The sequence below is a fragment of the Pongo abelii genome, chromosome 8, assembly GCF_028885655.2.
Source record: "Pongo abelii isolate AG06213 chromosome 8, NHGRI_mPonAbe1-v2.0_pri, whole genome shotgun sequence".
Taxonomy (NCBI): Eukaryota; Metazoa; Chordata; class Mammalia; order Primates; family Hominidae; genus Pongo; species Pongo abelii.
The window spans coordinates 70,223,160-70,250,334 of record NC_071993.2 but is presented as its reverse complement, the minus strand read 5'-3'; the positions used below and the strand labels follow the sequence as shown (position 1 = coordinate 70,250,334).

At 53.7% G+C, this 27,175-nt stretch overlaps 2 protein-coding genes and 1 long non-coding RNA gene across 20 annotated transcripts; 1 reads left to right on the top strand and 2 right to left on the bottom strand.

The window, feature by feature from the left end:
* The first annotated feature begins 225 nt into the window (after positions 1 to 225).
* Positions 226 to 17,002, top strand: ZSWIM8 (zinc finger SWIM-type containing 8). Of its 14 annotated transcripts, none has more exons than XM_054522439.2 (27): positions 935 to 1,260; positions 3,872 to 4,025; positions 4,297 to 4,391; positions 4,568 to 4,740; positions 4,918 to 5,025; positions 5,157 to 5,238; positions 5,373 to 5,493; positions 6,177 to 6,378; positions 6,526 to 6,701; positions 7,062 to 7,759; positions 7,862 to 8,058; positions 8,792 to 8,902; positions 9,071 to 9,250; positions 9,353 to 9,536; positions 9,762 to 9,845; positions 10,761 to 10,885; positions 11,992 to 12,232; positions 12,331 to 12,489; positions 12,594 to 12,822; positions 12,998 to 13,287; positions 13,445 to 13,668; positions 14,217 to 14,705; positions 15,224 to 15,407; positions 15,505 to 15,681; positions 15,845 to 15,964; positions 16,289 to 16,399; positions 16,525 to 17,002. In XM_054522439.2, the coding sequence occupies exons 1-27, from the start codon at positions 1,053 to 1,055 to the stop codon at positions 16,983 to 16,985; spliced, it is 5,583 nt and encodes a 1,860-aa protein (XP_054378414.1). In that variant the 5' UTR covers positions 935 to 1,052; the 3' UTR covers positions 16,986 to 17,002. The 14 variants fall into 14 exon arrangements, with proteins under 14 accessions (XP_024109967.2, XP_024109969.2, XP_024109970.2 ...); XM_024254200.3 differs by having other exon boundaries at positions 936 to 1,260; positions 8,792 to 8,923; positions 9,747 to 9,845; XM_024254199.3 differs by having other exon boundaries at positions 226 to 1,260; positions 7,062 to 8,058; positions 8,792 to 8,923; positions 15,224 to 15,383.
* Positions 11,732 to 13,279, bottom strand: LOC129048273 (uncharacterized). The gene is made up of 2 exons (XR_008510487.1): positions 13,039 to 13,279; positions 11,732 to 12,806 (listed from the first exon to the last, which is right to left on the bottom strand). It is a non-coding gene; the product is annotated as an uncharacterized LOC129048273 (long non-coding RNA).
* Positions 17,003 to 17,124: 122 nt separating the features above from the next.
* Positions 17,125 to 27,061, bottom strand: NDST2 (N-deacetylase and N-sulfotransferase 2). 5 transcript variants are annotated; one of them, XM_063727307.1, is made up of 15 exons: positions 26,668 to 27,061; positions 25,866 to 26,098; positions 22,596 to 23,936; positions 22,320 to 22,407; positions 21,869 to 22,023; positions 21,501 to 21,686; positions 21,112 to 21,240; positions 20,798 to 20,980; positions 19,980 to 20,076; positions 19,107 to 19,230; positions 18,757 to 18,964; positions 18,412 to 18,582; positions 18,195 to 18,304; positions 17,897 to 17,999; positions 17,125 to 17,788 (listed from the first exon to the last, which is right to left on the bottom strand). In XM_063727307.1, the coding sequence occupies exons 3-15, from the start codon at positions 23,598 to 23,600 to the stop codon at positions 17,663 to 17,665; spliced, it is 2,685 nt and encodes an 894-aa protein (XP_063583377.1). In that variant the 5' UTR covers positions 23,601 to 23,936; positions 25,866 to 26,098; positions 26,668 to 27,061; the 3' UTR covers positions 17,125 to 17,662. The 5 variants fall into 5 exon arrangements, with proteins under 5 accessions (XP_063583377.1, XP_054378420.1, XP_054378418.1 ...); XM_054522445.2 differs by having other exon boundaries at positions 18,790 to 18,964; XM_054522443.2 differs by having other exon boundaries at positions 22,596 to 23,932; positions 25,995 to 26,098.
* Between the last annotated feature and the right edge of the window lie 114 nt (positions 27,062 to 27,175).

Here is a 27,175-nt window from a genome sequence, read left to right as displayed (position 1 = left end):
CATGTTACAGTTGGTTGCAAATATGTCAAAAAGCATTTATACTCATCACTAGCTTCAAAATTGTGATAGTTACTACACTTCCTCCTAGATCTTGTCATTTAATGTGTAAATAAAGGAGCACTATTACATTACAGATTTGTTCTATTAATAGTTTAATAATTGTATTTAAACAACTGGTTTCCTTTGTAATTCTTGGTATTTTGTGCATTTGTAAACAATCTGAGAAGGGGGTCCAGAAACCTACCTAGACTGCTAAAGGGTCCATGGCACAAAAAAAGGTTGAGTTACTAGACCCAAAGGCCGTATGGACAAACAGTACAACCATTTCCTGAAATCAAATGCATTCTTTTGTGATGTTTCCCCAGTTAGACCCTATAAAAAGGTCGGCTGGATTGCAGACTTCTGGACTACGATTCCCAGAAGGTGGTGCGGACCTGGGACCTATCCAGAGTTAAGACAATAACTCCATCCAATAGTTCCTGTCCTCTCCTGACAGCCTACAATTCCCAACATGCACGGCGGCTGTTTATTCCTTGGGGACATTATGGACTCCGAGTTATTGCTGGGATCTGTAGTTGCTTCGTATAACGTTGGGGGTTGGCTTCTTCTTATGGTGTCTGAGGGTGGGCTCGAGAGAAAAAAAGCAAATGCAGCAGTTAAATAAACGTGTCCCCTACATCCGCCCGTACCCGATCCGGATCCCGAGCGCGCGAGGGCGGAAGTGGTGGTGGCCCGCGCGGCCGGAAGTCCAGATCAGCTGATGGGGGAGGCGGCTCCGCAGCCGCCTAGAGGCCCCAGCCGCTGAGCGCTTCGTCCCGGCCTTAAGTCTCGGAGACTGGCCAAGATCACCGCTTGCACCGCGCTGTTGGGCGAGGCCCGGTCCTGTCTCTTTCCCAGGCCTGAGATTCTCGCCCGGCACGGCCGCCCTGAGCGCCCCGGCCACCCCCAGCCCCGGCTCGCCCCTCAGGCCCCGGGCCTCCCCTCAACCCCCGGCCGGCGGCCCAGGCCCCGGATCCGCGGGGGGGGACCCGGCCCCGGGGGGTGCGGGCCCCATGGAGCTGATGTTTGCAGAGTGGGAGGACGGAGAGCGCTTCTCATTCGAGGATTCGGACCGTTTTGAGGAGGATTCGCTCTGTTCCTTCATCTCTGAGGCCGAGAGCCTCTGCCAGAACTGGCGGGGATGGCGCAAACAGTCAGCGGGGCCCAATTCCCCCACTGGCGGCGGTGGCGGAGGTGGCAGTGGCGGTACCAGAATGCGAGGTGAGAGTGAGCTGGGGGGAAGAGGAGCGGCAGGCCTTGCTTGGGCCTAGCTTAGGAGCTGTCCGGGACCAGGAGCTGTCCCCGACCAAGAGCTCTCTTCAACTAGGGGAAGAACGGGGAGCTGTCCCCGGCCGGGAGCTGTCCCCGACTGGGAGCTGTCCCAAGCTTAGAACAGACTTCAGAACTCGCTTTTCCGGCCTTCCTGGGGTGGGCTGGCTTCTCCACACCTCTCTGTGTGTGTGTGTGTGTGTGTGTGTGTGTGTGTGTGTGTGCGCGCGCGCGCGCGCGCTGTGGCAGGGAGATCCTATGGACAGAAAGTAAATCTTTCGTCACTCCTTTGCCTTAGAGATGGGATAAGGCATCCCATCTCTAAGGGAGAATAATCTTGTCTTTGACTTGGGAATACTTAAGTGCGTTCAGTCGGAGGCATACTGGAAAGTAGAGAGAAGAGAATGTGGGTAGGGGGCTGATTGTGAAGAAGTGACCACTTGTGGCTTGTCACCGCATTGCAAAGTGCATTGGGAGCTTTTTGCTTCTGGGTGATGATCTCTGATCCCAGAAACACCAAGAAGGGATCCCACCCAGAGGAAAATAGAGGTGAACTGGCCTGCCAGAGATTCCATAGTTCATAGGTTTAGATCATAGACTTTGCTTCTGGCCATGTCAAATATCTGTCAGAAGCCAAGGCTGGGACTTGCCTGCTGTGCCTTCCTCATGGCACAGTTTTTGTCCTGGTCCTCAGTGGAAGCTGGCTTTTTTCAGCAGTTGAGATGTTTAATTTGTGTGATTCTACTCAGGCCTTTTCAAGAGTCCTGTTTTCCAAACTGGCTTGTGGAGATTTCTGGTGCTCCTTTGGGAAAGAGAGAAATTTACATATATCACTTTTTTTTTTTTTTTTTTTGAGACGGAGTTTTGCTCTTGTTGCCCAGGCTGGAGTGCAATGGCACAATCTCGGCTCACCGCAACCTCCGACTACCCAGTTCAAGCGATTCTCCTGCCTCAGCCTCCCGAGTAGCTGGGATTACAGGCATGTGTCACCACGCCCGGCTAATTTTTGTATTTTTAGTGGAGACCGGGTTTCTCCATGTTGGTCAGGCTGGTCTTGAACTCCCGACCTTAGGTGATCTGCCTGCCTCGGCCTCCCAAAGTGCTGGGATTACAGGCGTGAGCCACCGCGCCCGGCATATATATCACTTTTTAGGAGTGGCGGAGTGGTGGCATTCAGCCTCAGTTGGAGAGAGGATATGTCCTGTGTACATACACACAAACACACACAGATCATAGGCAGTTTTACCGTGGGTCTTCTGTGGCCTTCCGGCTTCTTTCATATTTGAGTATGTGGATGGTCTTGGGGCTTAGTGCTCCCTCACTTTGAGGGAAGTAACTGAAGTCATAGTGATGAAGATTGTTAACATATTGGTATCTTCCTGGTCAGGTTAAAATCTGGGAAAACATGCCATATTACCCCAATCCCCCCACTTCAGTCACTCACTTGTAAAATAAAGGGGTTGGCCGGGTGCGGTGGCTCGTGCCTGTAATCCCAGTACTTTGGGAGGCCGAGTCGGGTGGATCACTTGTGGTCAGGAGTTTGAGACCAGCTTGGCCAACATAGTGAAACCCCGTCTCTACTAAAAATACAAAAGATTTGCTGGGTGTGTTGGCATCCGCTTGTAATCTCAGCTACTTGGGAGGCTGAGGTGGGAGGAAAGTTTGAACCCAGGAGGGAGAGGTTGTGGTGAGCCAAGATGGCACCAGTGCACTCCAGCCTGGGTGACAGAGTGAGACTTCATCTCAAAATAAACAAATAAAAATCAAAAAAATAAAATAAAGGGATTAACTTTTTAAAAAAGGTTCTTTTTAATTCTATGATTTTCTGATCTATCAATGTGACTAGCAATTTTGTGAGATGTACAGTTTGTCATGTTATCACTACTTTTTGATTAAAACACTGTGGAAAACCTTGAGTGGTAACTTTATCTTAGTCCAGGTGATTCCAGTTGCAGCAGTAGCTAGGTCCCTTGCGATAACTCTCTCCCCTTGAGGGTTTCCAGTGTGGGAAGTTGTCATTTAGGTGTGCCAAAAGTGGTCTGGCCTCTCGTGCTTCTTGAGACCCCTTCTGGGCTCTGGTCTATCTTTTCTCCTTAGCTGGGGGCCTACAGTCATCTAGAGTTAAAGGGATGGTTAAAAAAAAAAAAAAAGGCAATCAGAGGCAAGAATGCCAGAGGAGAGACATTAACCATGTAATTTGAATTTAAAATGCTCATGGAATATGGGAAATTCAGTGCTGAGCCATGTGAGCAGGGTTACTTGCTAGGGTCCTGGAACGCACCTGTCTGGCCAGGAGTTTCTTAAGATATGTCTGGTATCTTCTGTTCTAGACCTTAGGTGTCGCTGGCTGTGGGCTGGGGATTGTCCATCTCCCCTTTCCCATATGGAGCCTTAAGGCTTAGTGTATCCTGATAGGGGGATCTCTAGGACCTTCATCCAGGTCTCCTCTTTCTTTCATAGTGAAGGTGAGACCCAGGATGTTGCACTGGCATGAGTGCCAAGAAACCATGGCCCTTTTCATTTCCTATTCTCTTTCCCCTGATCCCAACCATTGTTTGCAAAGATGGACTGGTGATCCCATTGGTGGAGCTGTCAGCAAAGCAGGTGGCATTTCATATCCCATTTGAAGTGGTGGAGAAAGTTTACCCACCGGTGCCTGAGCAGCTACAGCTCCGAATTGCTTTTTGGAGCTTCCCTGAGAATGAAGAGGACATTCGGTGAGGCCAAAGGACTGATGATGGGGAGTGGGGTCCTGATACTCCACACTGTCTGCTGGGTTTCCCATAGAACAAAGGAGACATTGTATTTGGGGCAGTGGTAAGAGGAAGACAAGGGAGGGATTGCCTGGGATTCCACTCCCTCCCCCTACCCCCCGCCCCGGGGAAGGAGTGAGGCTGGGGAGAGAGTGCCTAGGGCATTGTGGTCTCTGACAGGATCTGCCAAAGGTTATTTGCTGAGTTGTGACTGTGTCCTCTTCTTCACCCCCAGGCTGTATTCGTGCCTGGCCAATGGCAGTGCGGATGAGTTTCAGCGAGGGGATCAGCTCTTCCGCATGAGGGCTGTGAAGGACCCATTGCAGATAGGTGAGTGGGCCATCATGCCATGTGGCACATCCTACTCCTCCCACCCCCTGGCTTATGAAGTAAGAACACACCGCAAGAAGCTGGAGCATGTTGTCTGAATAACTGCAGGGCCAGGGTCAAGGGCAGAGACCCAGGTCTTGACAGCACTCCCTGACCACGCCCCCATTTCTCCCCAGGGTTCCACCTGAGTGCTACAGTGGTGCCACCTCAGATGGTCCCTCCTAAAGGGGCCTACAACGTGGCTGTGATGTTTGACCGCTGCCGGGTCACTTCCTGCAGCTGTACCTGTGGGGCTGGGGCCAAATGGTGCACCCACGTCGTGGCACTGTGTCTCTTCCGCATCCACAATGTGAGGCCCTCCCAATTTATCCCGGCCCTATCCTACACTCCATCCCCCCCTTCTCTGCTGCATGCCTGGCTACAATGTGAGCCTCCTCACCTCCCCTACTCTGCCTGTCTATCCCCCAGCTCCAGCTCCAGCAAGCCTGTTCTCAGATTGTTCCATTTTTCTCTGTGTCCCCTTCAGGCTTCTGCAGTCTGCCTGCGAGCCCCAGTCTCAGAGTCCCTGTCCCGGCTACAGAGGGACCAGCTGCAGAAGTTTGCTCAGTACCTCATCAGTGAGCTCCCTCAGCAGGTGGGTGAGGTTGGCACCCCTTCCTGCAATTAGCTCCGGGCCAGGCCGCATAGCAGCCTTCCTGTTAGGCCCAGGCCTCCATGGGTTCACCTAGGCCGTGTTCTGCCTGCCTCTGTCTCTTTCTCCCTCAGATCCTCCCCACAGCTCAGCGTCTCCTGGACGAACTCCTGTCTTCCCAGTCAACAGCCATCAATACAGTGTGTGGAGCTCCGGGTGAGTGTGGTGAGAAAGATTGGCCGTAGGAAGAAAGCAAGCTGGTAGTGCAGAGCGCCATTTACTCAAGGCTTGCTGTTGTCAGGCGAATCCAGGCCCCTATCTCTAGGTGACTGACTGCCTGTCATCCTCAGACCCCACAGCAGGGCCCTCAGCATCGGACCAGAGTACTTGGTATCTGGATGAATCGACACTCACTGACAACATCAAGAAGACACTGCACAAGTTCTGTGGCCCCTCGCCTGTGGTCTTCAGGTAAATCGGATCTCTGCATACCTGTGTCTGTGGTGGAGGGGGAGCGTCCCTCAGACTGATGACAGATCCTTTCTTCTATTCATGCTTGTGACCCCTACCTTTTATTCCCTGAACTGGCACAGTGCCTGACACACAGTTGTCACTAACGAATTAATGGAAGATGATGACCTTGTACAGTCACAGAGTGGTCTGCTCTTAGCTAGCAAGAGTTCCTTTTCTTCCTTTGATAGATCAGGAAATGGAGGCAGAGAAAGATTTAAAGAGTTTTTGTGGCTGGGGGTGGTGGCTCATACCTGTAATCCCAGCACTTTGTGAGGCTGACGTGGGCAGATCACCTGAGGTCAGGAGTTTGAGACCAGCCTGGCCAACATGGCGAAACTCCATCTCTACTAAAAATACAAAAATTAGCCAGGTGTGGTGGCGGGCGCCTGTAATCTCAGCTACTTGGGAGGCTGAGGCTGGAGAATCGCTTGAACCCGGGAGGCGGAGGTTGCAGTGAGGTGAGATCGCACCATTGCACTCAAGCCTGGGCGACAGAGCAAGACTTGGTCTCAAAAAAAAAAAAAAAAATTGTTACAGATGTCCTTTTCCCTCTATCTTCTGTATTTTGGGGCCAGAAGCCCTTTTAGGTTTCATTCAACCCCGTCTTACTGTCATGGTTTTCTGTTCCTCTGCTTTTACAGTGATGTGAACTCCATGTATCTATCTTCCACGGAGCCGCCAGCCGCTGCTGAATGGGCATGTCTGCTGCGCCCTCTGAGGGGCCGTGAGCCAGAGGGCGTCTGGAACCTGCTAAGCATCGTGCGGGAGATGTTCAAGCGGAGGGACAGCAATGCTGCCCCCTTGTTGGAAATCCTCACTGACCAGTGCCTCACCTATGAACAGGTAATCACCCAGCATTGGGGAGACCCATGGTGGCTCATTCTCTCCCTCCCCCTGCCTCATCCTCCTCTTGCTGAAATGGACTCTGGGAGGGCTACTCTGCCTTTCTCTGAGCTCTCAGGTGTAGCTCACAGCCTTCTTTGTCTCCAGATAACAGGTTGGTGGTATAGCGTACGTACCTCAGCCTCACACAGCAGTGCCAGTGGGCACACGGGCCGTAGCAACGGGCAGTCAGAGGTGGCAGCCCATGCCTGTGCCAGCATGTGTGACGAGATGGTCACACTGTGGAGGCTGGCCGTGCTGGACCCTGCCCTCAGCCCCCAGCGGTGAGTCTCCCCTGAGGCTCACCACAGAACTGAGCCTGGGCCAGCTCAGGACAGACTGAGCCTTCATCTCCTTGTTTGCAGAGACATACCATGATTTTAGTCCTCGGGAAACGGGAGGTGCTGAGCGCTGGTGTTAGCAGTGATTTATGAGTCCTTTTTCTGAGAGGCTTTCATCCTTCTCTCCCCTAAATAACACCCACTTTTCAAAATTCTCCAGTGTTTCAGTGATGCTTATGGGGCTGGGTCAAGAAGTACTTTCCTGTGTCCTTTCCCCGTGCCCCTCTTTGGGGTGTATACCTACTCTATGCCCATCCTTTCCCAGTAGCCCCTCAGCAGCCTCCTTGCCCCTTGTTCCCACAGGCGCCGGGAACTGTGTACGCAGCTGCGGCAGTGGCAACTGAAGGTGATTGAGAACGTCAAGCGGGGCCAACACAAGAAGACGCTGGAGCGGCTCTTCCCTGGCTTCCGGCCAGCGGTGGAGGCCTGCTACTTCAACTGGGAAGAGGCCTACCCACTTCCTGGTGTCACCTACAGCGGCACTGACAGGAAGCTGGCACTGTGCTGGGCCCGGGCCCTGCCCTCTCGGCCAGGTGCCTCCCGCTCTGGGGGCCTGGAGGAATCCCGGGACCGGCCCCGACCCCTTCCTGCTGAGCCAGCTGTGCGGCCCAAGGAGCCTGGGACCAAGCGAAAGGGCTTGGGTGACGGGGTCCCCTCATCACAGCGGGGTCCCCGCCGCCTCTCAGCTGAAGGGGGAGATAAAGCTCTACATAAGATGGGTCCAGGTGGGGGCAAAGCCAAGGCACTGGGTGGGGCTGGCAGTGGGAGCCAGGGCTCAGCAGGTGGCGGAAGCAAGCGACGGCTGAGCAGCGAAGACAGCTCCCTGGAGCCGGACCTGGCCGAGATGAGCCTGGATGACAGCAGCCTGGCCCTGGGTGCAGAGGCCAGCACCTTCGGGGGATTCCCTGAGAGCCCTCCTCCACCCTGTCCTCTCCACGGTGGCTCCCGAGGCCCTTCCACTTTCCTTCCTGAGCCCCCAGATACTTATGAAGAAGATGGTGGTGTGTACTTCTCAGAAGGGCCTGAGCCTCCCACAGCCTCTGTTGGCCCCCCTGGCCTACTGCCTGGGGATGTCTGTACCCAGGACGACCTCCCTTCTACAGACGAGAGTGGCAATGGGCTTCCCAAAACCAAAGAGGCAGCCCCTGCAGTTGGAGAGGAGGATGATGACTACCAGGCGTACTATCTCAATGCCCAGGATGGGGCTGGGGGCGAGGAAGAGAAGGCCGAGGGCGGGGCTGGGGAGGAGCACGACCTGTTTGCTGGGCTGAAGCCACTGGAACAGGAGAGTCGCATGGAGGTGAGGGGATGGAAGGAGGGAGGGCTGGGTGCTCCTTAGCCACAGCTGGGAGGGGCTATCTAGCTCTAGTTGGGAGTGTCAGGACCATCAGCAGGACTGTGAGAACCCTCTTGCAGGTGCCGAACTGGCCTCCCTGCTTTCAGTCTACTCACTTTACTGCTTCCACGTGATTTTCCTGAAATGTGATGGTGTCACTCTGCTGCTTAAAACCCTTCAATGGGTTCCTGTTGCCCTTACGATAAAATGAAAGTACTTGGCATGACCTATGAGGGTCCACTTGATCTGGTCTTTGCCTGCTTTGCCAGCCTTACTTGGCTGCTCTGTCCTTTGCACTCCAGTCAGCTGAACCACTCATGTATCTGCCATGCTCTCTCTTGCCTCCAGGATTTTGGACAGATTGACCTTTCTGCCTGGAATGCTCTTCCCCATTAGCCCGTGTTTCTCCTTCAGGTCTCAGGGATCTTAAAGATCACTTCCTCTAGGGAGTCTCTCTGATACTGTCCCTGTGCCCCAAGATATCCCACCTGCTTCCCCTTGACCTTTCCCTGTAATAGCTGGCATCATGGTGGCGTGTGTGTTTATGTATCTGTGTCTCTAACCAGAGCTCCTATGGAGCGGCACAGGGCCTGGCATGTAGCAAGCGTTCAAGGAATGTTGGCTGCATGAGTGAGCATGATGTCCTGCTCCTGGAAGTTGGGACTTTAACCTTTCTGGTCCCATGTCCTCCCTCCAGGTACTGTTTGCCTGTGCTGAGGCCCTGCATGCGCATGGCTATAGCAATGAGGCCTCCCGTCTCACTGTGGAGCTTGCCCAGGATCTGCTAGCCAACCCACCCGACCTCAAGGTAGAGCCGCCCCCTGCCAAGGTGAGACAGACCCCCTTCCTCTACCTTCCCCTCCTCCACTTACCCCCAACCTGCTCCCATGCCCCACCCCAAGTGAGAGCCTCCTTCTACCTCCACCAAGGTAAGTCAGAATCATCTGCCTGTCTCCTGTGTTTCTTCCCTTTCTAGGGCAAGAAGAACAAGGTATCCACGAGCCGTCAGACCTGGGTGGCTACCAACACCCTGAGCAAGGCAGCCTTCCTGTTGACAGTGCTAAGTGAGCGTCCAGAGCACCACAACCTGGCCTTCCGAGTTGGCATGTTTGCCTTGGAGCTACAGAGGCCTCCAGCTTCTACCAAGGCCTTGGAGGTCAGAGGCTCCATCTTAGCCTTGTACTTCAGTCTCTTTAGAGCCTTGCACCTTGATCTCTATTGACACACCAGAGGTCTGAGCTCCTTCCTGTGCCCTCAGGTGAAGCTGGCATACCAAGAGTCTGAGGTGGCTGCCCTGCTCAAGAAGATCCCTCTGGGTCCGAGCGAGATGAGTACCATGCGGTGCCGGGCAGAGGAGCTTCGGGAGGGGACACTCTGTGACTATCGGCCTGTGTTGCCTCTCATGTTGGCCAGTTTCATCTTTGACGTTCTCTGTGCTCCAGGTATGGTGCCTGACCCTACAGTAAGTGGGGAACTGGGGTAGGGGTAGCTTTCTCTAAGAAAAACCAAGAGCGCCAAGGTTCTGAATCACCTTTAGGACCCATCAGGCAGCTTCATGGGTAGGTCTGTGATGATGAGGATTTTGGGTTCCCTTGCATTTTTTCCTGTGCATGATACTTCTGTCTGCCTGACTTACCCCAACTTTTATACAGTGGTTTCTCCCACAGGTTCCCGGCCCCCAAGTCGCAACTGGAACAGCGAGACACCTGGGGATGAGGAGCTGGGATTTGAAGCAGCAGTTGCTGCCTTGGGTGAGTCTTAAGCACATCAACGAGCTAAGCCTGGTTCAGGTCTTGAGGGACATGAGACCTGTGCCTTGTTCTGAAAGGCTGTATGGTAATGGAAAGGTCAGGATGACATGTGTGAGCCAACTAGTGCCTGTAAGACAGGAATTCAGGGCAAAAATGTGTGCTATATGGCTGGGCATGGTGGCCCATGCTTGTAATCCCAGCACTTTGGGAGGCTGAAGCAGGAGGATCATTTGAGCTCAGGAGTTCAAGACCAGCCTGGGCAACCTAGCAAGACCTCATCTCTACTAAAAAAAAAAAAAAAAAAAAAAAATTAGCCAGGTGTGGTGGCACATGCCTTGTGCTGCCAGCTACTCCAGAGGCTGAAGTGGGAGAATTGCTTTAGCCTGGAGATTGAAGCTGCAGTGAACCGTGATTGTACCACTGCCCTCCAGCCTGGGCAACAGAGTGAAACCTTGTCTCAAACAAAGAAAAAGAAAATTGTTTGCTATGAGTTTTGGGTATTGTAAGGGCAGCAAAACAAAAATCTAGGGAAAGGCCTAAGGGAAGTGGTAGAATATGGAATGTGGGTTAAAAGATCAGTAGGTCCTAGACCAGTGAACACCATGAGTAAATACACAATGCAATCAAGTTTTCATGAGAATGAGAAGGCCAGCTTCCCTAAAATGATAAGTACATGCTGGGTAAGCAGATTGGACCTGGTTATGAAGGTTTTGAAAAGCACACCAGAGCTTAGGCTGGATACACCAGAGCTTAGGCTGGATATAATAGGCAACGAGGATTTCTATAGGTGATGTGGGTTGGACCAAGGGAACCCCTTACTTCATATGCTGATGGCTTGGGAACCCTGGCCTCTCACCTTTGCTGTCTTGGGAATTATGACTACTCTCAATCCCCATAAGGTCCTCTTTCTCACAGGCATGAAGACAACAGTGAGCGAGGCAGAACATCCCCTCTTATGTGAAGGCACACGTCGGGAGAAGGGTGACCTGGCATTAGCACTAATGATCACTTACAAGGACGACCAGGCCAAGCTTAAGAAGGTAAGAGACTGGGGCTGGGTGCGGTGGCTCACGCCTGTAATCCCAGCAGTTTGGGAGGTAGAGGCGGGTGGATGGCTTGAGCCCAGGAGTTTGAGACAAGCCTGGGCAACATGGCGAAACCCTGTCTCTACCAAAAAATACAAAAAATTAGCAGCTGGGTGTGGTGGCACATGCCTGTAGTCCCAGCTACTCGGGAGGCTGAGGTGGGAGGATTGCTTGAACCCAGTAGGCAGAGGTTGCAATGAGCTGGGTTCACGCCACTGCACTCCAGCCTGGGTGACAGAGCGAGACCCTGTCTCAAAAAAAAAAAAAAAAAAGGTAAGGTACTGGGGCCTTTGACAGGCAGAGAAAGAGAGAACATTTTACTACCTTTCTCAGGGAGTTTCCAGTACAATGAGAAAAGTGCTATTTTAGGCTGGGTGCAGTGGCTCATGCCTGTAATCTCAGCACTTTGGGAAGCAGAGGCGGGAGGATCGTTTGAGACCAACCTGGCCAACATAGTGAGACCCTGTCTCTACAAAAAATTAGAAAATTAGCCGGGCATGGTGGCGCGCGCCTGTAGTCCCAGCTACTCGGGAGGCTGAGGTGGGAGAATTGCTTGAGCCCAGGAGTTTGAGGCTACAGTGAGCTATAATCATACCACTGCACTCCAGCCTGGGCAACAGAGCGAGACCCTGTCTCTTAAAAAAAAAAGAAGAAGAAGAAAAAAAGAAAAGTGCTCTTCTGCCCATAGGAGGTAAGTAGGGAATCTTGGGGACATCTCATAAAGAATAAGAGAAGACCAATGGTTCTTATAGGAGTGCTTGGGCATGGGGTGGAAGAAGAGAAGCAGAGGGCATAAAGTCATTCATTCACTTATTTCAGTATTTATTGACTATCAGTATATTCTGCCCTGTGGTGTTAATGGAGGATACCAAGATATGTTGGGGTTGAATAAGTTACAAAAAGACATGTAAACCAGGAGGTCATCCTGTGGTTGTAACTGGGGAAGGCTCCCTGAGGATGTAGCAATTGGCCGTTTCAAGGAGAAAGGAAGGTAATAGAAGTCAGGAGCTAAAGGGCATCCTGTCACTGCTTCTCTGGAGGTCACTGCTTCTGTCTTCCAGATCTTAGACAAACTCTTGGACCGAGAGAGCCAGACACATAAGCCACAGACGCTGAGTTCTTTCTACTCATCTAGCCGCCCAACCACAGCCAGCCAGAGGTCTCCTTCAAAGCACGGGGGCCCATCTGCCCCAGGGGCCCTGCAACCACTGACCTCAGGCTCTGCAGGGCCTGCTCAACCAGGGAGTGTGGCAGGGGCTGGGCCAGGCCCCACTGAGGGCTTCACAGAGAAGAATGTGCCTGGTGAGGTGGGGGCACTGGGCAGGGGGGATGAATGGTGTGGACCTATGTTGAGGTCCCCTTTCCTGGGCTCATTCCAGCGTCCTGTTTTCCTCACCTAGAGAGTTCCCCACATTCCCCCTGTGAGGGTCTTCCATCTGAGGCAGCTTTGACCCCAAGGCCAGAAGGGAAGGTTCCTAGCCGCTTGGCACTTGGCAGTCGTGGAGGCTATAATGGACGGGGATGGGGGTCCCCAGGACGGCCTAAGAAGAAGCACACAGGTAGGACAGCCTGTGGGCTAGCATAGAGGGAAGGATAATCCTGAAGGTTGGAGTCTAACATCTGGGACTCCTGACTTCTGAGACTGACTTCTCTTGGGGGTTAGGCATGGCCAGCATTGACAGCAGTGCCCCTGAAACAACATCGGATAGTTCCCCCACCTTAAGCCGGAGACCACTTCGAGGGGGCTGGGCCCCCACCTCCTGGGGTCGAGGTCAGGACAGTGACAGCATTAGCAGCTCTTCTTCGGACTCCCTGGGCTCCTCATCCTCCAGTGGAAGTCGCCGGGCCAGTACCAGTGGAGGAGCCCGGGCGAAGACTGTTGAAGTTGGCAGGTCAGTGGGAAGAACTCCCCATCTTCCCTGATCTGGCCCACCCTCAGAGCCACACCCCTAGTGCAATCCAACCATTGTCTCCCAGCATCCTCACTTTCCCTGGTCCTTCCCAACGTACCTGGATACCCATTTCAAAGAAACCCCAACCCCCGTCCCTACCCCATTGCCCCTTCAGGTACAAGGGCCGCCGCCCCGAGAGTCATGCCCCTCATGTACCCAATCAGCCATCAGAGGCAGCTGCACACTTCTACTTCGAGCTGGCGAAGACAGTGCTGATCAAGGCAGGGGGCAACAGCAGCACTTCCATTTTCACACATCCATCTTCCTCAGGGGGCCACCAGGGTCCTCACCGCAACCTGCACCTTTGCGCCTTCGAGATTGGGCTTTATGCCCTTGGCCTGCACAACTTTGTTTCTCCCAACTGGCTCTCACGTACTTATTCTTCCCACGTTTCCTGGATTACAGGTAAATCATGTGACCTGACTTGGGTATGGGAGGGGGATTAATTGGTGGGGATAAGAGCCTTATCTTTGTGGGGTTACTGATCTGATAAAGACATTATTCTCACACCCCAGTGGTGCCCACACTAACCCAACTCTGCCCTTCTCTCCTTTCCCCTAAGGCCAGGCCATGGAGATAGGCAGCGCAGCCCTGACTATACTAGTAGAATGCTGGGATGGGCACCTGACACCCCCTGAGGTTGCATCCCTGGCTGACAGGGCATCACGGGCAAGAGACTCCAATATGGTGAGGGCAGCAGCAGAGCTGGCCCTGAGCTGCCTGCCTCATGCCCATGCATTGAACCCTAATGAGATCCAGCGGGCCCTGGTGCAGTGCAAGGAACAGGTATTTCTATGGGCAATCTGGGAACAACTTCTGGGGCATCTGGGCAGGGAGGTTGGGCATGGGAAAGCTAAGGGCCCAGCTCTTGATTCCCATATCCTGGAGTTTACAGATGATTGTTGGTCCTCTCATGGCGACATTTTCCCCATTAATGTGCTTTCACACCCATCTTTCCTTTACCTTACAACTCAAAGGTTAGGTTTATTTCTATTTTACAGATAAGGAAATGGAGGCCTACAGTTTAGGGACCAAGATGATCACTCAGGATAGAAAACTTAGGGAAGGCCTCATACATGTAAGACTTGAATGGGAGGGGGCTGTTAAATTAGTTTGAAACTGGGACTATAACCTGGGTCTTGACTCATTTTGGTCAGTATTTATTCAGTGTGTGAAGCACTCACTGCTCTGATAACGGACTCTAAGCATTGACACTGACCTCTGATGCCTCCCTGGGAATGAGACAGCTCTGAGGGAGACACTGGAATCTCATTTAACACCATCCATGTGGTAAAGGCCTTTCCACCTTAACACTCTGTGCCCCTCTCTTCCAGGACAACCTGATGTTGGAGAAGGCCTGCATGGCAGTGGAAGAGGCAGCTAAGGGTGGGGGCGTGTACCCTGAAGTGTTGTTTGAGGTTGCTCACCAGTGGTTCTGGCTATATGAGCAAACTGCAGGTGGCTCATCCACAGCCCGTGAAGGGGCTACAAGCTGTAGTGCCAGTGGGATCAGGGCAGCTGGGGAGGCTGGGCGGGGTATGCCTGAGGGTAGAGGGGCCCCAGGGACTGAGCCGGTTACAGTGGCAGCGGCAGCAGTGACAGCAGCAGCCACAGTGGTGCCTGTCATCTCGGTGGGGTCTAGTTTGTACCCGGGTCCAGGACTGGGGCATGGCCACTCCCCTGGCCTGCACCCCTACACTGCTCTACAGCCCCACCTGCCCTGTAGCCCTCAGTATCTCACTCACCCAGCTCACCCCGCCCACCCCATGCCTCACATGCCCCGGCCTGCCGTCTTCCCTGTGCCCAGCTCTGCATACCCACAGGTGAGACCAGTGTTCTGCTGGGGGGGTAAGGCATGGGAAAATACTGGGAATTCATAGGGGGTTGGAGTGGGGTACTCTGGGAATATAATTGGGGAGTCAGAGAGTCCTGGTGAGGTGGTGGGAGTCTGGGGGACTCAGCCCAACTAAAATAAGAAATGACGGCTGGGCATGCTGGCTCATGCCTGTAATTCCAGCACTCTGGGAGGCCGATGTGGGTGGATCACTTGAGGTCAGGAGTTCGAGACCAGCCTGGCCAACATGGGGAAACCCCGTCTCTACTAAAAATTAGCGAGTGCACGCCTGTAATCCCAGCTTCTTGGAAGGCTGAGATGGGAATCACTTGAATCTGGGAGGCAGAGGTTGCAGTGAGCAGATATCGTGCCACTGCACTCCAGCCTCGAGGACAGAGTGAGACTGTCTAAAAAAAAGTCAGGATAGCAGCTTGTGGGGGGTGAAGCAGGAGAGCAACATCCTAATCAAATTTGGCATCTTCCCCCTGTTCTTCTCCCTGCCCCTAGGGTGTGCATCCTGCATTCCTGGGGGCTCAGTACCCTTATTCAGTGACTCCTCCCTCACTTGCTGCCACTGCTGTGTCTTTCCCCGTCCCTTCCATGGCACCCATCACAGTACATCCCTACCACACAGAGCCAGGGCTTCCACTGCCCACCAGTGTGGCCTGTGAGTTGTGGGGCCAGGGAACAGGTGAATGAAGGGGAGGCACACTGGGCAGGGGAGGTGGGGAGGGAATGTTCTGTCTCTTTGGGCTCTGAGTTCCTCACATGGCTCTCACCCCACTTAGTGAGCAGTGTCCATCCAGCATCCACGTTTCCAGCCATCCAGGGTGCCTCACTGCCTGCCCTGACCACACAGCCCAGCCCTCTGGTGAGCGGAGGTTTTCCACCGCCCGAGGAGGAGACACACAGTCAGCCAGTCAATCCCCACAGCCTGCACCACCTGCATGCTGCCTACCGTGTCGGTGAGAGGACATCCCTTTCTGTGCTCCTACCTGCAGTTGTGCCAGTGGCTCTTCAGAGGACCCTTCCTCTAGCTCTTCATTTGTTTACTGTGGGGTCAGGTGGCAGGTTGGGGTAAAGGGTGAAGAGGATACACCCTACCATGTGCCCACCCTTATCTCCCAGGAATGCTGGCACTGGAGATGCTGGGTCGCCGGGCACACAACGATCACCCCAACAACTTCTCCCGCTCCCCCCCCTACACTGATGATGTCAAATGGTTGCTGGGGCTGGCAGCAAAGCTGGGTAACACCTCCCCTCCCTAGGACCATTGCCCCCCCCCACCTGCTCTCCCCACCTTCCTTATCCCAGACCTCCTTCCTAGCTCTTGCTCAGAGTTGAGGCCTTGGTCGGGTATGTGTGCGTGCGCGGGGGGCGGAGGGTTACCTCAGCTCCTGGGGTGGAGGGAGGCTCTCTGCCAGGCCAGAGCTGAGATCTGTAAGTTGGGTCCCTAGGGCAGAGGTGGCCACCCCCGTCTCATGCCCCTCCCCCTGCCCCCCAGGAGTGAACTACGTGCACCAGTTCTGTGTGGGGGCAGCCAAGGGGGTGCTGAGCCCGTTTGTGCTGCAGGAGATCGTCATGGAGACGCTGCAGCGGCTGAGTCCCGCTCATGCCCACAACCACCTGCGTGCCCCGGCCTTCCACCAACTGGTGCAGCGCTGCCAGCAGGCATACATGCAGGTGACAACCTAGAATTATGGAGCAGGGTGGAGCACTTCCTGGGTGGTCTTGGACCAGAGGGAAGGGAGGCAGGGCCTGGTTCTGTGCTTTGTACTAAGGCTCATCCTGCACACATCCTCCTCCAGTACATCCACCACCGCTTGATTCACCTGACTCCTGCGGACTACGACGACTTTGTGAATGCGATCCGGAGCGCCCGCAGCGCCTTCTGCCTGACGCCCATGGGCATGATGCAGTTCAACGACATCCTACAGAACCTCAAGCGCAGCAAACAGACCAAGGAGCTGTGGCAGCGGGTCTCACTCGAGATGGCCACCTTCTCCCCCTGAGTCTTTCACCCTTAGGGTCCTATACAGGGACTCAGGCCTGTGGCTATGGGGGCCCCTCACACAGGGGGAGTGAAACTTGGCTGGACAGATCATCCTCACTCGGTTCCCTGGTAGCCCAGACTGACAGCTGCTCTTGGGCTGTAGCTTGGGGCCAAGATGTCTCAGACCCTAGAAGCCTAGGGCTGGGGGAGACAGCCCTATCTGGGAGGGGGCGTTGGGTGGCCTCTGGTATTTATTTGGCATTTATAAATATATAAACTCCTTTTTTACTCTAGTCGACCTGGGCCTTTCCCTTCTTTCCAAACTCCATGTGCAGATGAACCTTGAACTGCGGGGGAAACTTCTGACACTTGCTTTAGTCTAGGTTTTTCCCACTCCAGGGAGGCAGACAAAACAGAAAAATAAGGATGTTTATTAAGGACATTTCTAGCCCACAGCTAGGGCTCATACTTAGCTCTGTGAGCCACTGTCCGACCTCATCCCCATTCAATGTGAATGACATTAGGGAGGCCGGGCCACAGGTAGATCCCACTGCCTGGCTAAAGGGGCCATAGCAAGGGGTCCCTCCCATGCAAGGGGTCTCTCCCATAGCCAGGTATAGATAGACAGATACACTGCTGTGGATGAAGAGGGAAATCTCACTGGACTAATACATTCCCCTACACCCTGCTTGGACCCTTTCATTCCTCCCCACCTCCCAAGATGATGGGTCAAAGGTACCTAGTACTATTATGTGGGGTACCAAAGGAAGCCCCTTTATTTGCCCCAGAACTATGGGAAAAGGATACCCTTCCCTTCTCAGCCATCTCAGGCCTGGGGGCTACTGAGGTAGAGGGGGAGGGGCCAGGCCACTCTAATCCCCCTTGTGGGCCCTGCTCTCAACCTGCCCCTTAGGGAAGCAGGGGGCATTTTGCTGGTACGGGAGGCTGGGACATCAGCCCAGACTGGAATGCTGCAGTTCTTCCCGAAGCCATGAGGGCACTGGCTGTCCAAGCCGGCTCAGCAGCTTCGACAACTCCAAATTATGGTTCCGGAAAAAATCCATAAGGAAAAGACGGGACTGACAGGAGAAAATGAAGGCAGAAATGGTAAGAAGTGGGACACTAGAGGGACACAGAATCAGATCCTGGAAGTGGAGAGGGATTCCCCTGCCCCTGGCTTTACTTACCTCAGTGTCCATATCTGGATACCTCCGGCCTTTGCTCCGGCCTAGACAGCGAGTCTTACCACCTTCAAGTCCCTGGCACCAAAATCCCTTATCGTCATCAAACCTGCTCAACAGGAAGAGGCCATGAGGTGGCAGGGAAAAGAGAAACTCAAGTTCCATAAATGCACAATGCCCCTCACTGCCCACAGGGACATGTCTCTCCTTGTGAGACAGAGTAAATCTATGTCTCTAACAGACATGGTCAACCTGCTTCCCCATTTCCCATACAGTACTCCGCCCCTGGGTCATGCTCTCCCACCTGAGGGTCCGTGTGTAGTTCAGAAAGGGTGTGATACCCAGGAACTTCTGGATGCTCTCCATTGAGGCTGCTGGGTTGGTACGCAGCTCTTGCCCATCCACAATCAGCAACTAAAGGGACAGGGATGTGGTTCCCTCTATATTCCTAAGAAGCCTCTGGGCTGAAGGGAAGAAGAGGGGAAGGGGAACCCCACTGAGGGCTCTTGTGGGGATTATACCTGTCCAGAGGGGTAGTAAGTCAGCCAGCGTTGTAGATGGGTAGAATAGTAGCCAGGGACAAGACAGCGGTTCTGCAGGGAGCGTAGTGCCAGAGGGGTCTGGGAGGAGGCTGAAATCACCTGATAGAAGGTATAGTTCAGAGCAACTGGGTCTCCATGGGCTCGCTGATGCTGAAGGACAAAGAGAAGGAAGGTGAAGGTCTGGTGATTTGACAGTATTCTGCCCTTACGCTTGGTCTAGTGACAGACAGCACAGCATGGGTACCCGTCCCCAAGGCACTAGTTAAGTTTCTCTACCCTCACTCCTTTCTCCCTCTCTAGCAGTCACTGTCCCCTCCCACCAACCTTTAGCCTGTGTGTCCCTAGCTTCAGGCAGACCTGGTACCAGGAGTAGGCCCTGTCAGCAGGGTTGGTGAGCACTGTGATGATCTTGGCTCGTGGCAGGAGGGCAGCCCCCCGCCGTGGTACAACCTCTGAGTCAAAGTAGGTGGCACTTTTTTCAAACAGGAAATCAGTGCTGGCATTGGAAGGAACAGGGAAGAAATCCATGTACCTAGAAAGTATCACAGAAGAGAGAAGCAGAAAAATATGCAGAGTGAAGTGACCAGAAGTCTGTGCTGAGGGAAGCTGGAATGGGGTATTTTGGGGGAAGGGAGTGTTGCTCTGAGAAACATTCAAATGGGGCCCAGTCTCACCAGTCAATACCCTTGTGGTAATTAGGGCCGTTGAAGAACTGAATCTCCTCAAATGTGCTGGGGCTAGGGAAGCTGCTAGTTACAGCTGGGTGCAGGCTCAGGAAGAAGTGAATAGCTGTAGTCCCTAAATGGGAGAGAAAGACCAGGCCATTGTGGGAGGGAAGCCAGCTCAACAGCATAAGCTTGAAGGAAGTGAAAAAATAACCACTCTGGGTAGGAAAATCCCCTATAGCCAAACTACAATGATAGGAGGCAAGTCTGAGAGAGGCCTAGGGAAGGGCTAAACCAGTGGTTCTCTGCTTTAACTGCAACAGAATGACTTGTGGATCTTGTAAAAACACCACAGATGATTCTGATATACAACCAGGGTCAGGAATCACTGCCTCAAGAGACTGGATCAATGAGGGGCGGGTATAAAAGGAGTTCCTTTTTTTCTCTCTTAAAAATTCAAATTAAGCCCGGGTGCGGTGGCTCATGCCTGTAATCCCAGCACTTTGGGAGGCCAAGGCAGGCAGATCACTTGAGGTCAGGAGTTCGAAACCAGGCTGGCCAACATGGTGAAACCCCGTCTCTACTAAAAATACAAAAATTAGCCAGGCGTGGTGGCACCTGCCTGTAATCCCAGCTACTGGGGAAGCTGAGCAGAATTGCCTGAACCCGGGAGGTGGAGGTTGTAGTGAGCTGAGATTGTGCCACTGCGCTCCAGCCTGGGCGAAGAAGTAAGACTCTTATCTCAAAAAAAAAAAAATTTTTATTAAAATTAAAAATACTTTTTTCATTCCTGTGATTACCTGGAGAGAGAAGAGAGTTCCCTGACAAAAGGATCCTTTGGGTTTACGGCAGGGCAAGAGAAGTTAGCTAAGGATACTTCACCTGTTTTCTGGGGTCCCACAATGAGGAACTTCGGGAGACGATCACAGGTTTTCTCCTTGGACCAGATATCTTTGTGCCTCTTGTCATCACAGGGATTCTGAAGCCAGGGCCAATAATCAGATAAGGCCTAGTATTTTTTTTTTTTTTTTTTGAGACGGAGTTTCGTTCTTGTTGCCCAGGCTGGAGTGCAATGCATGATCTCGGCTCACTGCAACCTCCGCCTCCTGGATTCAAGCAATTCTCCTGCCTCAGCCTTCTGAGTAGCTGGGATTATAGGCATGTGCCACCATGTCCAGCTAATTTTGTGTTTTTAGTAGAGATGGGGTTTCTCCAAGTTGGTCAGGTTGGTCTCAAACTCCTGACCTCAGGTGATCTGCCTGCCTCGGCCTCCCAGAGTGCTGGGATTACAGGCATGAGCCACCGTGCCTGGCCTGGCCTAGTCTTTTCTTAAACCCCCACCCCGGCTGGGCGCAGTGGCTCACATATGTAATCCCAGCACTTTGGGAGGCTGCGGCGGGCGGATCACCTGCAGTCAGGAGTTCGAGACCAGCCTGGCCAACATGGTGAAACCCGTCTCTACTAAAAATACAAAAAATTAACTGGGCGTGGTGGTGGGTGCGTGTAATCCCAGCTATTGGGGAGGCTGAGGCAGGAGAATCGCTTGAACCTGGGAGGTGGAGGTTGCAATGAGCAGAGATTGTGCCATTGTACTCTAGCTTGGGTGACAGAGCGAGATTCTGTCTCAAAAACAACAACAACAACAACAACAAACACCCCACCCCTATCATGTCTCTCATCAGACTGAGCTCCACCTTTACCTGCCAAAGGGGGCTTCGCTCCTGAGGGAAAAGTTCAAAGTACTTCTGTGCAAGCGGGACAGGAGGAAGGGTCTGTAGGCGCAGCCGTGTCCAACACTGGAGGAAGCGCACCAAGCTCTCAAAGGTGTACAGGCCCAGCCGGTCATTTCCATAATTGGACAGATGTGTCATAAAGATGCTGATCTGTCAGGGGGTACCTGCATGTCAGATATGGAGAGCCTACCCCACCTCTGAATTAGCCTTGGTGAGTAAAGGTCCCAGCCTGCAAACACCTTGGCTCTCCAATCTTCTAGCCCTTCCTCTCAGCACCTTACCGGATTAAGCAGCACCGTCAGAAAGAGCTCTCCACCTCGGATGCTCCGGTCTAGTTCACGAGAGCCTCCAGGATACTCATTATAGAAGATTGTGTGAGTGAAGAGGCCACATGTCTGCCGGGGCAGCACCTGGAGGGAAAAGAAAAAACAGATGAGATTTGAAAGATAGAATGAGAAGTAGATGTAGGACACTGGGATTTATAGAGGACTGAGTCTGAAGTTATAGCAATGAAGCTCTTACTGAGGGTGTTAAAATTTCTTCACCTTTCTACCCCCAATTATGCACCCCCATACTTGGACTGGCAGTTGATAGAGAACATAGGTCAATGCATGTTGAAAGCTGTCTAAATGTGAGCGTTTGATTCAAGCCTGTATTGGGAGTCCCTTACCATAATGCCATTGTGAATGAAGCCACGGCGGTAGCGGGCAGGGCGGAGATGGGGATACTCCTCAGTGCTGGTCACCTGGATGCCCCACACGGATTTCCAGGCCTCATAGAGCTGCGTGTGGATGGGGTACACGCCCGAGTGGTGGGGGGCCACGGCATACCCCAGGTCCGTGGGAATCCCATGCTCCTGGAAATGGCATAGACTTTCACCAGGACCTGGTGAGGTTTGGGGAGTAGAGGGTAAAGAGGGTGGGGAAGCCTCCAAATAAAGAAAAATGCAAAGGATAGGAAAAGGGTAGCCCATTAGGGGAAGGTAGAAAAGGAAGCATGGCTGGGAGAAAGTATGGGGAAGAGATCCAAGGGTCTCACCAGAGCAAACTGTTTGTTGAGCCTCATCTGGTCAGCCAGCACGGAGCGATTGTGGAACAGGTGTGGCTGCATGTGGCTCCACATGTGGGGGAACCACCAGAACTCTTTGCGGTGCTTCAGCAGCATGTCGTCCCCTGCATCCTCCTCCTCTGTCCCTATGACCACACGCTGACCACTGACCACAGCCAGTCAGCCCCTGTTCCCTCCTTTATTTTGTAACAACACTGATCACCTTCCATCCCTGATCCTTGCCTAAGACTTTCTATTTGCCCCACTGCCAACTTGCCATCCAGCCACCCATGCGAACCTAAATTCATGCCCACCACTAGCTCCTCATAGCAGTCTGACCCCAAACCTTGACCCTTTTCTCCAACTTGTCTGCCCAGGGAGGTGGACAGTGAAGGGACAGGTCAAGCTATGATATGCCAAAGGAGTAGGGGAATAAGCTCACCAGTATGATAGAACTTGCCCGAGAAGCCCAAGTTGAAGGTGAAGTTGGGAACTAAGGTCCTGAGTTTGTTCTGGGTGGTCAACAGAGCCTGGGAAGAGTAGCAGGGACAAGAGAAATCAGGAGAGCAGACTGAACAGGAAATACATGAGAAGTAGCATTCTTCCTGCCTGGAAAGGCAGGGAGTGTACCTATGACAAGCTCAGAATCAAGGAAGGGAGTCTGACAGGCCAGAGTGTGAATAGCTTCTAAGAAAAAAATTTAAGTAACAAGACTGACCTCAACATCAGCCACCTTCATGCGGGTCCCTTCCTTGCCCACAAAGATGTCATCGATGTCTACCAAGATGTAGCGGTCAAGGTCCAGGCAGAGGCGCTTGCCAGTGAGGTATGCAACAGCGTCAACGAAGATAAGTTTGTGGAGCCAGAAGGAAAGGCCATGACCAAAGAGCACCCGCTGGATGCCATCATGAAGCCCCAGGTCCTGTACCACAGTGGGAAGCCGGGCCCGACGAAGAACTGGTCCTGGCACTGGGGGCTCAGCTGGCCGAAGGCTGGCAAGAAGCACTGGTTCATATGTACTATGATTGGATTGGAAGATGGTCCAGTCATCACCAGGCAGTGGCCCTGGTTCTAGGCGGCTGGGGCGTGTGAGATGCAGTAGCGGGGCAGAAGGATTCACTTGGTAGTCCCGGAGCCCCAAGTTTGAGTGTAAAAAAAGGGGAAAGCCCTTGAGCTGGGCACTCAGTAGGCTGTGCTCGTGGGCTCGGAAAAAGCCAATGATGCCCACACCATACTCCACGCAGTACCGGTCTAGCAGTTCCCGACTCCAGGCATCCAGGTTGACATACTTGAGCAGGTTCTCATAAATGACCAAGACATAGCGGCCATGGGTATTATCAGTCAATGTGGGCATGTCCCCTCGGCCAGGTGCCAACTCAGTGCTATAACGAAAACGACTAGACTCCAGGATGGCCACAATTTCCTGCCCCAGCTGTGAGTATGCACTCTCCACAAACACAAGGACCACGGGTTCAGTTCGAGCTGTCTCTGGAGGCCTGGGGGGCCGAGGTGGAACTGGAGGCCGTGCAGGGCCAGGACCAGCTGCCCCACCGCTGCTGCAGTCTCCCAAGGGCAGGGGCAAGGGTTCCTTGGCCTTAGGGCTGGTGGACACATAATAAGCCAGGAAGCCCATGGAGCCCAGGCTGAAAGCGATCAGCAGCAGTATGAGGCGGTGCAGTTCCAGCTGCCGAGCTGGGCGTACCACCTTCCACAACTGGAGCATGGCGGGGGGAGGAAGGGAGGGAGGAATGGGGGCCACCTCAGGGGATGGGAGGTAGGAGTTCTATAGGCTAGGACTGTCTTGGAAGGGTACAAGGATAGGAAAATAGGGGACAGGGATTCCCTCGGGGAGTTTTTGAGGTGGAGACGAGTCCCCTTAGCATAGGGTAGGGGAGGTAGAAGGGGAAGCAGGGGGCAACTATACAGAGTCCACTAGTCTCAGGTCACCATGGCCCCCTGGCCCATGGCTTCAGGCTGCAAATCTTGCCAGGCTCTCCCCTTGGCCCTGGCTGAGCGCCTCACATCAAAGGTCAGCAAAGTTCAATCTCTTCCTCTCTACCTGTAAGACAGAGAAATCAGTGGGTTACTCCTCCCTCTGAAATTGTCATTAATCCATTCTCCTCCCCATCCCATCTCTCTTACCTCCTGCTTACTGGATAATCTGTTCTCAAAAAAAAAAAAAAAAGTTTCCTGTAGGAGAATCTACAAGCTGAGTCCTATACCTTAGCTTCACAGCTTGTTCCCTTTCCCTTTCTTAGAATACCCAAATGAACGTCCAAATTCTCCTCTCTAAGCAAAGCTCAGAGATGGAGCAGTATATGCAAATGATAGAAAGGAACAAATCTCCCATCAACAAGAGGCTAAATATCCTAGGAGGCTATAAACAGGCCCGCTCTGAAAGGAGTTCCTAGCCCATGACTGAGCAGCTGGCAGCCAGCAACAGCTCTGATCTTTCTGTGAGCAAGGGATGGAAAGCCCCAGAAGTCTTCAGAAGTCCCATGCTCCAACGAAATATCAGATAAGGAACTCATGAGTCTGTTAATCTTCCTCATCAATCAAACCCAATATCACAGCCAACAGCGTTAACGAACTTGCAGTCAGGTGGACACTATGGTGGGGGAGTTCAAAAGGAAAGAGCAATCCTCATGATAGGTAATCATTCTACCAGTTTCCAAACCCAGAACTCAGGGACTCCCTTACCCGTTGCTTGTGAAACATTACCTGCCCCTGACCTTCACCTCAACTTTGCCAGTCAGGAGATAAAAATGTAACCCCTGAGCAGGCCACACACTGGGTGTTGAGAAAAGCCATACAGCTGAGTCCACTCTACTTCTCCTTCCTAACTTAGCCTAAGTGGTTCTACAACCCTATTCCTAAACAGCTCAGAAGAGTCCCTGAGCTAGCCTGGAGAGACATGAGGTATTGAGTCCAGTTACACAAACAGAACAACTTGAGTAAGGACTGGATGACAGAGAGCAACAGGAGCTTAAGTCACATCCAACCAATGACAGAAGGAAAGAGGACAGTGTGATCAGAAAACAGTTTTAAGGAGGTCTAATTTTGGGGATCTCTTTTATTATTTTTAGATGGAGTCTTGCTCTGTCACCCAGGATACAGTGTGCTGGTGTGATCATAGCCTACTGCAGCCTCAAACTCCTGGGCTCAAGTGATCCTCCCACCTCAGCCTCCCATGTAGCTGGGACTACAGCTTTGCACCACCATGCCCTACTAATTTTTAATTTTTTTTAGAGATGGGGGTCTTGTTATGTTGCCCAGGCTGGTCTTGAACTCCTGGGGTCAGACAATCCTCCGGCCTCAGCCTCCTGAGTCTGTTCTTTTTCTTAAATCGACTGCTTCTGTAAGCTTTATTGTCACTATCCCCACTCAGCCTCCTTGTAAGGCTGGCAATCCCTCTCTACCACCCACCCCCAAACACACACATCTCAGGGGTGATAAGGCAGAGCCGAGGTCCTTCAGAATTGACAAAGATGATTTAAAAACAGTTCAGGACAGGTGTGGTGCCTCATGCCTGTAATTCCAGCACTGTGAAAGGCTGAGGTGGGTGATCACTTGAGGTCAGGAGTTCGAGACCAGCCTGGCCAACATGGTGGAACCCCGTCTCTACTAAAAATACAAAAATTAGATGGGCATGGTGGTGGGCGCCTGTAGTCCCAGCTACTCAGGAGGCTGAGGCAGGAGAATCACTTGAACCTGGGAGGCGGAAATTGCAGTGAGCTGAGATTGTGCCACTGTACTCCAGCCTGGGTGACAGAGCGAGACTCCGGCTCAAAAAAAAAAAAAAAAAAACAGTTCAGCTTTGGCCTAGGTAAAACGACACGAGAAGAGAGCTGGGGGAGAGGATCAAAATGGTGACGGGAAGGGGTGAATGCTAAGAATTTGATGCAACTTTAGAGAAAACATTGTAGTGAGGAGGTCACTGACGGGAAGCTGATAATCAGGGTGTATTACCCCGTATTTGAGAACTTACAACTTGCCAGCCATTCTTCTAAGAGCTTCACATATATTTAATCTTCACACCAGCCCTAAGAGGTAGGGAAAAGGTACATGCTCCATTATCCCCATTTCACATATGAGTAACTCAGAGAAGCTTAGAAACTTGCCCAGGATCACACAGCTCAGTTGGTGGGAGTGCTGGGATTCGACGTCAGGCCTGTCAAGCTCCAGAGCCGCGTTCTTAGCCGCTGCATTTTAGCTTCATACCTGGAAGCAGCAGCAAGGTTTAGGGAAGGGGCGCCGGGAGCGCCGCAGGCCGGATCAGTGAACACTGAGGGCCAGCAGGGCTGGGCTGGGAGGGGTGGGTGTGTGCGGGAGGTCTCTGAGGACGGCGAACCCAGACGGGGGCCGGGCCCGGGTTTGGGGAGGCCGGGACGGCCGGAGCAGCGGCGCGGAAGCTGCGGGCGCCGAGGGGGCCCGGGGCTGGCGGGTGGAGGGGCCCCGCCGAGAGGAGACGGGGGCACAGGTGGATGCGAAGAGCGCACCGGATGTGGGACACCAAAGGGGAAGGGGCCACGGGCGCGCGGCGGCGACTCCGGGGTGACATCGAGACAGCCTCTGGGCTGGGAGAGCCCTGCGGGAAGAAGGGAGCCCGCCCGGTCCGGAGGGGAGCGAGGCGGTTCTGAGGGAGGCCGGCGGAAAGGACCCGGGGCGCGGCGCACGCTGGGCCGCCCGGGACGACCCCGCGGGTGGTGATGGTGGCAACATCCAGGGGAGTCTGTTGGGGGGGCCTGAGCGCGACCGTGGGCGGGGGGGTCTCCTCAGGGGCTGCTCACCCGGAGGACTGGGCGGCGTCCCCGCTGTCCCCGGGCTCCGCCGCGTCCCGGGGCTGCCCGGCTTCCCTGCTTTCGGCGCCACGGGCCGCGTCGCGGCTGCTCCGCCATCTCCGAGCGAACGCTCTGCCGCAGCCTGGCCCAACCACCGCTCCCACCGGGGGAGGCGGCGCGCCGCCGCTGGTGGCACCCGCTCGGATCCACCGGCTCCGGCCCTAGCAGCCGCGCGACCTGGGTGCCGGGAAATCAAGCGGCCCTCCGCAGTGCCGGGCCGAGCCGCGGCCTCCGAGACGGCGGGCTCCGCGCCCCGCCCGCGGAAGCGCACCCCCTCCTCCCCGCGCGATGGCACCGCCGGCCGAGCGTCGGGGACCACGACTTCGGAGCAGGGGCGGGCTCAGGCCTGGGCTCATCCACTCAGCCCCGCGGAGGGGGAGCCGGACCGGCCCACTCGGGGGAGGAGAGGGGAAGAGGCGGAGCGGCCTAACCGGAGCCGGGACCAGGGGCGGGGAGA

Excerpts from the sequence above, each read along its gene's own strand:
- ZSWIM8 (XM_024254195.3), top strand. The coding sequence starts at position 1,053 with ATGGAGCTGATGTTTGCAGAGTGGGAGGACGGAGAGCGCTTCTCATTC. Across the intron at positions 9,251-9,352 it reads CTTCTACCAAGGCCTTGGAG|GTGAAGCTGGCATACCAAGA; the intron begins GTCAGAGGCTCC and ends CTGTGCCCTCAG. Across the intron at positions 15,408-15,504 it reads GTTGTGGGGCCAGGGAACAG|TGAGCAGTGTCCATCCAGCA; the intron begins GTGAATGAAGGG and ends CACCCCACTTAG.
- NDST2 (XM_063727307.1), bottom strand. The coding sequence starts at position 23,600 with ATGCTCCAGTTGTGGAAGGTGGTACGCCCAGCTCGGCAGCTGGAACTG. Across the intron at positions 20,077-20,797 it reads AGCGAAGCCCCCTTTGGCAG|AATCCCTGTGATGACAAGAG; the intron begins GTAAAGGTGGAG and ends CCCTGGCTTCAG. Across the intron at positions 18,305-18,411 it reads CTTACTACCCCTCTGGACAG|TTGCTGATTGTGGATGGGCA; the intron begins GTATAATCCCCA and ends CTGTCCCTTTAG.